The following is a 13,860-nucleotide window of genomic DNA, read 5'->3' on the forward strand; positions in this document are numbered from 1 at the left end:
TCTAGTCAGCCAGAAGAGTGGTGAGTCAAGAGCATCTCCAACAGTGAGAAGCTGTATGTGCCAAAGGCCTCAAATGGCACGTTTGCCGTAAGGTCAAATTTTCTGTTCCGTTGTGTGTGAGTGAAAGGAAATGTGAGACACTTCTCTGTGTGCACAGGGTTAAATAACTGAAATAAGGAAGGGGCAGGTTTTTATAAAAGTATGAGAGAAGGACTATGTGTAGTGTATGAATGGACTGATGTGCTCGAGTGATCTGCTTTGAAACTGTCATGGGCTCAGGGTGCTTCTCAAAGTGGATCAATTAGCAGCAGCCTATCATGGCTGTTCTGCTTTAAAATGGAACAGCAGCTGTGCTTCCAGACTTCTGGAATGCTAATGGCATTCTATAGCCACGTGATCAGTCCCACTTTCCCCAGGCCCAAATATTGTCGGGGGGAGGGACCACAACGTTTGTGTGAATGAAAGGGTTAAACAGCCCCTCCAGCTCTTCCTGCATGATTGCCCACCCCTGCCCTAAAGGGTATATATAGTCTGTTCAGTAGCTTGGCTTAGAAGCCCAAGGCTGTAATATGATTAGCTATGGGTGAACCTGTCAATCTCTGTTTCTCATTCCTACAGTATTAAGTTTAATTCTCCACATTAGTGAAAACTCGTCAGCATTTTAGTCAGCATCAATATTTCTCCTCATACACATATTTTCCGATGAGGTTTTGCATAACACACATTTTTGCAAAGTGGCTTCCCCCGAATGCAATGCATTTTTGTATGTTAATTTCACCAACGTATGCATTGGCATGCACACTTTACCCTAATATATATATTTGTGTACATAGTGTGTGATGGGAGAACTGCATCACAAAATCTGGACTTGTGTGAATGTCTAAGGATGGCTGTTTCAGTTCTCATATTGTTTTGGAAAGCGCAAAGTTCATAGATTCAGCTTTAAATGCAAACTGGATCGAATTTCATAAAATCATAGAATCATAGAGTTTGAAGTGGCCTATTAGGTCATCAAGTCCAACCCCCTGTTCAACGCAGGAATCCAAATTAAACTATACCCGACAGATGGCTGTCTGGCTGCCTCTTGAATGCCTCCAGTGTTGAAGAGTCCATCACCTCTCTAGGTCATTAGTTCCATTGCCGTATGGCTCTAACAGTTAGGAAGTTTTTTCTGAGGTTCAGTGAAAATCTGGCTTCCTGCAACTTGAGCCCATTATTCTATGTCCTGCACTCTGGGATGATGGAGAAAAGATCCTGGTCCTCCTCTATGTGGCAACCTTTCAAGTACTTGAACAGTGCTATCATATCTCCTCTCAGTCTTCTCTTCCCAAGGTTAAGCATGCCCAGTTCTTTCAGTCTCTCCTCATAGGGCTTTGTTTCTAGTCCCCTGATCATCCTCGTTGCCCCCCTCTGAACTTGTTCCAGTTTGTCTGCATCCTTGTTAAAGTGCAGTGTCCAGAACTTGACACACTACTCAAGATGAGGTCAAAGCAGTGCTGAATAGAGAGCAACCAATACTTCATGCAATTTGGAAAATATACTTCTGTTCATGCAGCCTAAAATAGCATTTGCCTTTTTTTGCAGCCACAGCACAATGTTGGCTCATATTCAGCTTGCAATCAACAACAATCCCAATATCCTTCTCACATGTAGCATTGCTGAGCCAAGTATCTCCCATCTTACAACTGTGCATTTGGTTTCTTTTTCCTGGGTATAAAACTTTGCACTTATCCCTGTTAAATTTCATTCTGTTGTTTTCAGCCCAATGCTCCAGTCTATCAAGACCTCTTTGAATTTTGTTTCTTCTTCCAAATATTCCTCCCAATTTTGTATCATTTGCAGATTTGATTAGCATTCCCTGCCCCTCCTCATTCAAGTCATTAATAAAAGTGTTGAAGATCAGTGGGCCCAGGAATGAGGTACCCTGCTTGTTACTTCCTCCCAGTTTGAGAAGGAACCATTGATAAGCACTCGTTGACTACGTTTCTATAGCCAACTGTGGATCCACCTGATAGCTGTTCCACCCAGCCCACATTCAGCTAGCTTGCTAATCAGAATATTATGGGGCACTTTGTCAAAAGCTTTGCTGAAGTCGAGATATATTATGTCCACAGCATTCCCACAGTCTACCAGGGTGGTTATCTGATCAAATAATGAGATAAGATTAGTCTGGCAAGATTTGTTCTTGATAAATTCATGTTGGCTTCTAGTAATCACTGCTCTGTTTCAAGGTGCTTACAGATTGACTGCTTCATAAAAATGTAAATTGGTTGGAGAACTGCAACACAAATTTCAGACATACGTGAATGTCCACATATGACTGTTTCAGTTCTCATATTGTTTTGGAAAGTACAAACCACATCGATTATACTGCCATGAGAGTGGCTGTATACTATAGTCAGCATGGATGTTTTGCATTCCGCAGTGTTAAATCAAAAATACCCCCCATGCCATTCTGATGCTTCCCATAAGCTCATTTCAAAACAAAACCTTACAAAACTTATAGTCTTGAACTCAGAAACTCTTGCTTAACAGCCCTCTAAATGTTCATTGAGATACACAAAACAGTCAGAGAGAACTGAGAGTTCAAAGTGTAAAAAAGAGAGAAAAACTCAGATCCCTTTTGGACGTTTTTCTGTCAGAGTTCCCATAATTTGCTGAAATTAATTAAAAATTAGCCAAGTTCACTGAGTACGTGTAATCCTTCTACTGACCTTTCCCCTACTCTGACCTTCATCTTCTGCAGTTTAAAAGTTTAAAAAATGTCTAGCTGATTTTTAATTAATTTAAGGAATTTTATATTGAACTGAATGATAATGTCGAGCATGCTCAGTAAGAACCAACTGTCAGTGTTCTAAAAGCCAGACTCACCACTGCTTGGCTTGGCTAATCAGGAGGCCACACCCACACCAGACTTTGATTTCACATGAGACAGTCATGGCTTCCCCCAAAGAATCCTGGGAAGTGTAGTTTGTGAAGGATGCTGAGAGGAGACTCCTATTCCCTTGAGAGAGCTCCAGTGGCCAGACTGGTTTAACAGTCAGCGGTCTGACTGAGGCTCTGTGAGGGGAATAGGGCCTCTCCTAGCAACTCTCAGCACCCTTCACTAATGACACTTCCCAGGATTCTTTGGGGGAAGCCATGACTGTCTAACGTGAAATAAAGGTCTGGTGTGGATATGGCCAGGGACAGCTTTGGTTTAAATTTGGGTGGGAGGCTATATGTGCCTGTTGTAGAATAAAAAGGTGGAGGAAACCCTGAAAAAAATGATACTGTTCACAATGTTTGCCTTTTGGAAAGGAAAGGGGCTTCCCCTCCACCCAGTGCCCGCCCATCCAATCTCCTCCCCTCCTGCCCTCCTCCTCCCCTTCCTGCCCCTCCCCCAGGTCAGTTTCACCTATCCTAAGAATCATTGTACATGAGTAAATCCCACTGAAGTTAACAAGCTTGCAAATGATCATGAGCATGAAGTACCAAATTCTTCCAAGCTACACAGGAAGTGGATTGGACTATGAAAGACCAACTCAAATTGTGTTTGCATTTTGACAAATTTGTAGGGCAGTCCAATATCTCCAGAGCTTGGAAAAGTTACTTTTTTGAACTACAGCTCCCATCAGCCTAATCCAGTGGCCATGTTGCCTAGGGCAGATGGGAGTTGTAGTTCAAAAAAGTAACTTTTCCAAGCTCTGAATATCTCAGACAGGAGGTCAGGTCTCCTGCTCCCCTAGTGCATTCAGTATAGCTGCCCCATTTCCCTGCTTTTTAAAGTTTGATAGAAATATCTGTTGGCTATTGGTACATTCTTAAACCGCAAGGATTTTTGCCTATTAGTGAATTCAGCTTTAAATGCAAACTGAACTGAAATTCTCCTCTCTCCCTACTTAGAACTGACTCACTTTCAGGTAAATGTGCAGAGGGCTTCAGCTTTGTGTCCCTGACTATATTGTGAATGCTCCTCTTCCATTCTGTCTCCTTCCCATCTGCAAGTTTTTGCTCTGCTTCTCTTCAGGCCAGCCACACTGTGTCAGTCGCGGCACAGAAATAGACAGCAGAGTCACTCAGCTGGCTGGCAGATTTCTCCAAGTCGAAGGTCTTCTTCTCTTTAACATGCTCGGCTTTGAAGCCCTGAAGATGTCCCTCATCTGAGTCATCTTTCCCAATATCCCTCAGGAAGAGCTTGGGAGGTTGGCTTGGATGCTGAATGTACCAGAATATACTGTAGACAGTCACATCATAAGAACAATTAAGAGAGATACGTTCTCCTTGGGTGACAGACACAATGCCTTCGGTTTGGCTCACTGTTAGCCCAACACTCCCTTCTGTAGAGAAGAAAAGGTCAGGACAGATTATGTTAGATGAGTAAATTGGGATGTGGGTTAACTGCAGGTCTTCTCTGGGGCTCTTGGTGAATCACACACAGCAGGGATGGTGAGCCTGTAGCTCTCCAGATGTTTCTTGACTCCAACTTCCATCAGCCCCAACCAGATTGGTCAGGGATGATGGGAGCTGTAGTCCAGCGACATCTGGAGGGACACTGGCTTCCCATCCATGGCATACAGCAATATCACACATCGTGCTGAAATAATGGTTTAACCTGGCAGAAATCCAACATACTTCCTAAGGGGTGGGATCCTCTCCACCACGGTGCAATTTACTTTCAAGTGCATGGTATTTCAGTTAGATTTATTTATTTCTCTTCTTTGTGGCTTTTCGCTTCTCAAATGCAAATATAAAACCCAGACTAAGGTATAATGGACATTTCAGGGTTTTTAAAAAAAATATCTTCAGTTTTCTAACCTGCACTAACTCTGTGCTCACAATTAGTATGTGTGCACATTCATCGTTGAGAACTGGCAAGGGAAGTGTTAAGATTATTAAGCCTGCAGGTGAGGAGATCTTAAGCAATGGCAGAATCTGTGAGCCAAAAAAGAGGTCAAGACAACTTTAAGGTTCAACCATCACTTACTTAAAACTCCCACGATCAACACAGGCCACGTCCAAAGAAGAGACATTGTTGCAAGGATGAAGAAGGTTAGAATCACAAAGGAACTTGGTTTCAATCCACTTCTAGGCTTGCACTGCCCTGTATGTGCAGACTTGATATAATGAAGTTCATGCCTTCCTTGTTGGTGTGAACTTTTATTTTTAATCAACCTAAAGTTGAGAGCAGGATGTGGTTAGGGCCTGGGTTGTCTGCTTTTTATAGAAAACTACAATCTGTTTACAAGTAGGGCATTGTCCTGATGTTGAACTGGCTCACTATCTCCACCTTATGCCTGAAATCCACATGACAGCTTTGAGATCAAGCAATAGCCCAATTTGTTAAAACAGGTTTCATGCTTACAAGATCCAGATTGTGTACTTTTTTAGCTGGAATGCCAAAAGCCTACCAGATGAAGCTAGGCTCACAACACTGGCTCAGGGAAGGCAATGTCCTCTTAGAAGAAAGGAACAGGCTGCCTCTAGGCACAGGAGGAGCCCAGGATTTTCTTGTTCATTATTTATTATTTATTTTATTTATTTATTTATATCCCGCCCTTCCTCCCAGCAGGAGTCCAAGGCGGCAATTGTTGGACCAGAAAGGAGCTCATAGTCACATCCCTCAAAACTCCACCTCCCAAACAATGTTCTTCATCTCAGCAGCCAGAAGGAGAAGAAAAGCAGACAAGTTGGAATCAGAGTCCTTGCTGATCAACTGGAAATCACTTAGAGGTTTCCCAGGAGATCCCCATTTATCTTCTATACAACACAGCGGCTAAAAGATGTAAAAATAAATAGCAATGGAAAGAACAACAGTGGTCTTGTTAATTATTTCTTTATTCATTTTACACCCCCCCCCCATTTTTTGCAAATAAAATAAAACAAAAATTAAATCAACTTGGTGGTTTGTCATATAAGACAGCAACCACAACATGGAACTCTCCCTCCCCAAAATCTAGACTCAAATTCTTTCTTTCTTCCTTTCTTTTTAGAACACCAAGTTCCAGGTTTTCACAGGGGAGACTGACAAAACTCAATGGGGGAGTTTATCATCATGGAATGTGGGAACTACTGTTGTTGTTTAGAAGGACGAGAAGGAGAAAATGAATAGTGATGAAAGTTGTAACTGAATGCATCATTTACAGCATGATCCTATACGTGTCTATTCAAAGTAAGTCCCACTGAGGATGCAGTCTTATACTCACTTGGAAGGAAACCCCATTAAACTCAGTGGAACATCCTTCTGAGTAGACATGTATACTGAGCAGGCATTTATACACCATAGCTGCACCACGGCCCAGGAATAGATAAAACACCACTGCTGTTCCCCCACAACTAGATGCATCCACTGATGTCCAGCTTGCCAGGAAGAGTCTCCTTCAGTCATCAAATGCCTAGGTAAACAGGGATGTTTTCACATTCCTCCTAAAAGTCAATAATGACGGAGACAGACACACCTCACAAGGAAAGACATTCCACACATGGGGAGCCACCACAGAAAAGACCCTGTCATGGGTCATCACCAACTGGGGAGCCACCACTGGTGGCATCACCAATAAGGCCTCACCTGCCAATTTAGAGTCCAAGATGGTTGATACTGGGGAAGGCATTCTTTTAGGTACTTGGGTCTCAAGCCATGTAGGGCTTATTTGCCTGGAGCTGGGCCCAGTAGCTCACTGCCGGTCGGTGCTGCACTTTCAAGACGGGTGACATGTGGTCCTATCGAGCTGCCTCATTTGCCAGTCTAGCAGTTTAATAGCAGTGTCAGGGCTTTGGGGCAGATGTCCAGGGTCCCTCTTAGCAAAAGGAGGATGGTCCCCAAATAATAATAATAAAATAATAAACTTTAATTTATAGGCCGCCTATCTAGCCAGTGGCCACTCTAGGCAGCGTACAATAAAAACATGATAAAATACAATAAACAATATAGCCTGTACAGTACAATGCAAAAATTACAGTATTTAGTAGATTGTTCAATTGAACTAGTTCACCTTGGAAGTCTCAAAGGTCGTAAAGGCCTGATGGAAAAGCCAACTTTTCAGGCCCCGGCGAAATATATCTAGGGAAGGGGCATGTCGAAGATCCATTGGGAGGGAGTTCCAAATCATGGGGGCTGCCACAGAAAAAGCCCTCCCTCGAGTCCTCACCAACCTAGCCACTTTAGTTGGCGGAACCGAGAGAAGGCCCTGAGTGGCAGATCTTGTAGGGCGGCACACTTTATGACGTTGGAGGCGCTCCTTCAGGTATACTGGGCCGAAACCGTATAGGGATTTAAAGGTTAATACCAACACCTTGAATTGAGCCCGGAAAATAACTGGAAGCCAGTGAAGATTGTATAACACTGGGGTAATATGATCATAACGGCGGCTATTCGTAAGTAAACGAGCCGCCGTGTTTTGTACCAGTTGTAATTTCCGGACTGTTTTCAAGGGTAACCCCATGTAGAGCGCATTGCAGTAGTCTAAACGAGAGGTGACCAGAGCATGCACTACGAGTGGGAGCTGGTGGACAGGAAGGTAGGGTTGCAGCCTTCGGATGAGACGCAATTGACCCCAAGCTGCCCGGCATACTGATGAAACCTGAGCCTCCATGGTCAGCCCGGAATCAAGGATCACCCCGAGGCTGCGGACCTGGTCCTTCAGGGGCAGTTTTACCCCATTAAACACCAGGTCAATATTTCCCAACCCTCCTTTGTCTCCCACAAGCAGTACCTCCGTTTTATCAGGATTCAGCTTTAGCCTGTTTCTTCCCATCCATCCACTCACGGAGTCCAGGCACTTGGACATGGTCTCCACAGCCAACTCTGGTGAGGACTTAAATGAGAGGTAGAGCTGAGTGTCATCCGCATATTGGTCGCACTGCAGCCCAAACCTCCTGATGATAGCTCCCAGTGGTTTTACATAAATGTTAAATAGCATGGGAGAAAGGATAGAGCCCTGTGGCACACCGCAGTTGAGGGGCCAAGGGTCTGAAACCTCATCTCCCAATGCCACAATGCAGCAAGACTTCTAAAAGTGAGGGGGGTATAAAAAATTAAGTTCAAAGTGTGGACTTGTAAGACCACTAAGTCAAGAGTCTAATATTATCTAACACTAGTCTTTCAGCAGATGTAGGGATGGGGGTTTTTTACGCCAAGAGCCACATTCCCTTCTGGGCAGCCATTGGGGGAAGGGAGAATGCCAGAAACCCCAGAGAGTCATTGCTAGTCAGTATAGACAATACACTGTAACCCTAACCCTAACTCTTTCTGACTCTGCAAGAGTCCAATTCCCCCCATCCCACATATCCTCTTCTTCCTAACCCTAACCCAGAACCTAACCCTAACAATAACCCGAACAGGAACAGGAACCCTAACTCTAATTGGAACCTTAACCCTAACTCAGAACTTAACCCTTACCCAGAACCTAAACTGGAATGCAAGCCTAACCCTAGCCATTACCCGGCAGCTAACCCTAACTGGAAGTCTAACTCTGATCCAAAATCCAACCCTAACCTGGAACCTAACCCAAAACCTAACCTTAAACCAGAACCTCTCTCCCTCCCCATCCCCTTCCAATCCCCTCTTCCTCCCACCCCTCCTCCTCATCCCCCTCCCCTCTCCCCTCCTCCTCCTCCTCTTCCCCTTGGTTAGTTTTACCTATCTTAAGCATGATTGCACGGGAGTAAATCCCATTGAACTCAATAAGCATGCAAATGATCAAACCTGACCTCCCCTCCTCCTCCCTCCCATTACCTCCCTTTTGGCCATCCCTCCCCCTTCCAGTGCTCCTCCATTTCCAAACCATCCTTCCCCTCCCCCTCCTTCTGCTCCCCTCTCCCCTCCCTTTCTCCTTCCCTCTCCTCTCCACTCCACCTCCTCCTCCCCCATAGCGCCCTCTCCCTTGCAGAGCTCATACAGCTCCATGGAATACCTTGGAGCTGAGAGCGATGAAGCAAGAGCAGAGAAGGCTTGAGTGCAGATGGAGGCGGACTCCTGATGAATGTAATTATGCCTTGGTAAGTGCCTGTTCAAAACAGTATATAGTAGCGGTGAGGGTAGCAAAAAAGAGATATTTTGCTGATATTATTAAGTCATCACTCTCCCGCCCAGCGGAGCTTTTTAAAATTGTACGAGGGCTTTTACATTCTGGCCCTCGGGACATCATAGATTCATCTGTAGCCCGCTGTGATGAATTTGCCAGGCATTTTCAAGATAAGATCGCTTGCATTCGTTGGGACTTAGACTCCAATATTATAGCAGTTGGTCCTAATGAAGCATCCAGAGCACGGTCTTGTCCCCATTTATTGGATGAGTTCCAGTTGGTGCAGCTCGAGGATGTTGACAAGATCCTTGGACTGGTGCGGGCGACCACGTCTGTTCTGGACCCTTGCCCCTCTTGGCTGGTGAAAGCTAGCAGGTCCGGAACCGCCAACTGGGCCAAGCAGGTAATAAATGCCTCTTTAAGAGAGGGAGTGGTTCCTGACTGCCTAAAAGAGGCGGTGGTGAGACCACTCCTGAAGAAACCCTCCTTGGACCCAGATAACCAGGTGAACAACTATAGACCTGTGGCGAATGTTCCGTTCCTGGGCAAGGTCCTGGAACGGGTGGTTGCCGGCCAGCTCCAGGGGCTCTTGGATGACACTGATTATCTTGATCCATTTCAATCCGGTTTTAGGCCTGGGTTTGGCACCGAAACAGCCTTGGTCGCCCTCCTCTGTCGGGAGAGGGACAGGGGGAGTGTGACTCTGTTGATTCTCCTTGATCTCTCAGCTGCTTTTTATACCATCGACCATGGTATCCTTCTGGGAAGACTCACGGAGTTGGGAGTCGGGGGTACTGCTTGGCAGTGGCTCCGCTCATACTTGGTGGGTCGTCACCAGAAGGTAGTGCTTGGGGAACATTGCTTGACACCCTGGACTCTCCGTTGTGGAGTCCCGCAGGGATCGGTACTGTCCCCCATGCTTTTCAACATCTACATGCAGCCGCTGGGTACGGTCATCAGGAGTTTTGGGGTGCGTTGTCATCAGTATGCTGATGACACGCAGCTCTATTTCTCCTTTTCATCCTCTTCAGGTGAGGCTGTTAACGTGTTAAACCGTTGCCTGTCCACGATAATGGACTGGATGGAGGCTAATAAACTGAAGCTCAATCCAGACAAGACCGAGACGCTGCTGGTGAGTGCCTTCACTGCCCAGATGGAGGATGTTCATCCTGTTCTTGATGGGGTTACACTCCCCTTGAAGGAACAGGTTCGTAGCTTGGGAGTTCTTTTCGATCCTTCCTTGTCTCTCGAGGCCCAGGTGGCCTCGGTGGCACGGAACGCTTTCTACCATCTTCAGTTGGTAGCCCAGCTACGTCCCTATCTGGACAGTGATGACCTCGCCTCAGTTGTTCACGCTCTGGTAACTTCTAGGTTGGACTACTGCAATGCGCTCTACGTTGGGCTGCCCTTGAAGATAGTTCAGAAACTACAGTTAGTCCAGAATGCAGCAGCCAGACTATTGACGCAGACCAGACGGTCCGCTCATATAACACCTGTTCTGGCCCGTCTGCACTGGCTTCCTATTTGTTTCCGGGCTAAATTCAAAGTGCTGGTTTTGACCTATAAAGCCCTACACGGCATGGGACCGCAATACCTGGTGGAACGCCTCTCCCAATACGAAACTACCCGTACACTGCGCTCGACATCTAAGGCCCTCCTCCGAGTGCCATCACATCGAGAAGCTCGGAGGGCGGTGACTAGATCCAGGGCCTTTTCAGTGGTGGCCCCCGAATTGTGGAATAGTCTCCCCGATGAGGTACACCTGGCACCGACGCTGCTATCTTTTCGGCGCCAGGTGAAAACCTTTTTATACTCCCAGGCATTTTAAAAATTTTAAATATTCTTTTTAAAGAAATTGTTTTGTAGTGTATTTTAAAACAGTGTTTCATTGCTGGTATGTTCTGATGTTGTTTGGTTTCTGTTCTTTGTTTGTTCTGCTTTTTGATTTTCTTATATTTGTTCTATTCATATATTTTCTTGTTTATCCTCTATGTACACTGCCCAGAGAGCCTTTTTGGCTTAGGGCGGTATATAAATTAAATTAATTAATTAATTAATTAAATAGTCAGTTTTACCTATCCTAAGCATGATTGCACGCGAGTAAATCCCACTGAACTCAATAAACATGCAAATGATCAAACCTGCCCTTCTCCTCCCCTCCTCCTCTTACCTGCTCCCATCCCCCTCCTCCTCTCTGCCCTTCCTTCCCTCCCTCCTCCTCCTCCTCCCCTCCCCATTCCCTGTGGTCACTTTCACCTATCGTAAGCATGATTGCAGGGGAGTAAATCTCAATAAGTCAATAAGCTGTCAATGAACTCAATAAGCATGCAACTGATCAATCCATTCTCAGCAAACTTGCACAGGTTTCCATTTCTTACCTCCTGGATTAAAAAGCAGAGAAATTCACTAATAGGTAAAAAAAGCCTTGCGGTTTAAGAACGTACCTATAGCCCACAGATATTTCTATCAAACTTTAATAGGCAGGGAAATTGGGCAGCTATAGTGAATGCACCAGGGGAGCAGGAGACCTGAACTCCTCTCTATTGTACTGCCCTACAAATTTGTCAAAATGCAAACACATTTTGGGTTGGTCTTTCACAGTCCAATCCACTTCCTATGTAGCTTGGAAGAATTTGGTAGCATGTGCCTCTGAGCATATGGTGTGTGGTGGCAACACCTGCAATCAGCCCAAATAATAGAAACAAGACATGTGCTGTGTTGATATTGTTTTAGCAGGGAGGAAGCAACAATATTAAGATAAAATACATATAGTTCAGATAGTCACTTTAAATATGTTTAATTTACTTTGCAATTTTAGTAAAGTTTCCTATAGGAAATCATTTTCTTTTGCTCTGTTTCTGTGAATATGTGAAGCACAGCAACACTTCGTAAAATATACACTAAAAAAAACCCAAAAGAATAATTGTGGAATAACAGCACTGTCTATTCTGCAGAATAGTCTCCAGTGGACATCCAGAGTGTCTCAGTTTGCACAAGATAAAACAGTGGCAGGTGAAATATATTCTAGCAAATTTCTAGGTGTGCTCTATGTTTTTAATTGACCATGCCCATTTTTCCTTAAATGAAGTGGTTTAAACATAAGAGGCTGAAAACATGCATCTTGGGTGGGCCAAGTTTGTTTTTTTCCAACAGCTAGAGTCATTGTTTAAGTAGCAACATATTGTAATCAGTCTGATTTGACATCAAAGTGCAGTTTCAGATTCAACTGTTAATGCACCCAAAATAAAATAGAACATAACCTCCAATTTGAAACACAAAAGGCTGTCTTCACCATCATATGACATTGACCAATAAAAAGGCATTGAAATTCATAAAAATAAATTTGATACAGGTTTCTAGGATGAATAATGAGGGAAATAATATTTTCTAGATTACATTCTCTATAGAAACAGTAGTAACACAGGAAAGAAGCAAACCAAAAAGAACACCAACAAACATACAAAAATGTAATTCTCCATCTTTGGAGATGGCAGATGTTGCCGCCACTCACCATATGCTCAGAGGCACATGTTACCAAATTCTTCCAAGCTACGCAGGAAGTGGATTGGACTGTGAAAGACCAACCCAAATTGTGTTTGCATTTTGACAAATTTGTAGGGCAGTACAATATCTCAGATAGGAGGCCAGTTCTCATGCTCCCCTGGTGCATTCACTATAGCTGCCCAATTTCCCTGCTTTTTAAAACGTGATAGAAATATCTGTGGGCTATAGGTACATTCTTTTAAAAAATGGAAATGGACTGCCTCCAAGTCGATACTGACTTATGGCGAACCTATGAATAGGGTTTTCATGGTAAGCGGTATTCAGAGGGGGTTTACCATTGCCTCCCCCTGAGGCCAGTCCTCCCCAGCTGGCTAGGGCCTCCTCAGCTTGCCACAGCTGCACAAGCCAGCCCCTTCCTTGTCCGCAACTGCCAGCTGGGGGGCAACTGGGCTCCTTGGGACTCTGCAGCTTGCCCACGGCTGCACAGGTGGCAGGGCACGTAACCCCTGAGCCACTCACTGTGGGGGTGATCTTTAGCTGACCCTTGACACCCAGGAGACACAAGCGGGGATTTGAACTCACAGATTCTGGACTCCTAGCCAGGCTCTCCTCCCCACTGACCACAAGATTTTTTGCCTATTAATGAATTGTTTTCTTTAAACACTAATAATCTATATATTTTTTCATTGTGCCTCTGCAGTAAGAAATATTACAGGCCATTACTGTTACTGTTATGTGTGGCATTTTCTTTGCCTTTCTAGCCATTATCAGTATTGTTCAGACATACTAAAATATATCCTCATGGAAATTCTTCAGCATTACAGTGGATGTGTGGACGCAAAGCCAGTGTGGTGTAGTGTTGGACTAGGACCGGGGAGGCCAGGGTTCAAATCTCCACTTAGCCAAGAAGCTTGCTGGGTAACCTTGGGACAGCCACAGCCTAACCTACCTCACAGGGTCGTTGGGAGGATCAAAGGGAGAGGGAGGAGAACTATGTATACCACCTTGAGCTCCTTGGAGGAAAGGTGGGAAATAAAGGTAATTATAAATAAATAAATTAAAAAGCAAGTGAACTACGCCTGATGACACCATTCCAAATGTCCGGTGTGGAAGCTCACCCTCCTTAGATGTATTGAAGGAATTTTTGTATTATTGTAGGAAGTTGCTGTACACCAGAATTAGCACAAACTGGGGGAAGTGACTTCGGCAAATGCTTTCCATTCTTCATGACCTTGATGGTAGTGAGATTACATCTTAGAAAGGTCAAGATGTTGGTACTTAATTACCTTGACTCAAACGTATCAAACTTAAAATCACTTCTCCCTACAGTGCAGTGTATTTTCATAGGTTTGTT

General features: G+C 44.6%; 1 protein-coding gene across 1 annotated transcript in view; it reads right to left on the reverse strand.

Annotated features, from left to right (window-relative positions):
- Positions 1 to 5,116, reverse strand: part of LOC133366938 (uncharacterized) — a 122,430-nt gene extending 117,314 nt beyond the window's left edge. Inside the window, exons 1-2 of the mRNA XM_061590487.1 lie at positions 4,967 to 5,116; positions 4,021 to 4,319 (exon numbers count right to left, since the gene is read on the reverse strand). Of these exons, the coding sequence (XP_061446471.1) occupies positions 4,021 to 4,319; positions 4,967 to 5,012 (345 nt within the window). The 5' untranslated portion in view covers positions 5,013 to 5,116. The remainder of the gene's footprint in view (positions 1 to 4,020; positions 4,320 to 4,966) is intronic.
- Between the last annotated feature and the right edge of the window lie 8,744 nt (positions 5,117 to 13,860).

This window comes from Rhineura floridana, chromosome 11 (genome assembly GCF_030035675.1).
Source record: "Rhineura floridana isolate rRhiFlo1 chromosome 11, rRhiFlo1.hap2, whole genome shotgun sequence".
NCBI lineage: Eukaryota > Metazoa > Chordata > Lepidosauria > Squamata > Rhineuridae > Rhineura > Rhineura floridana.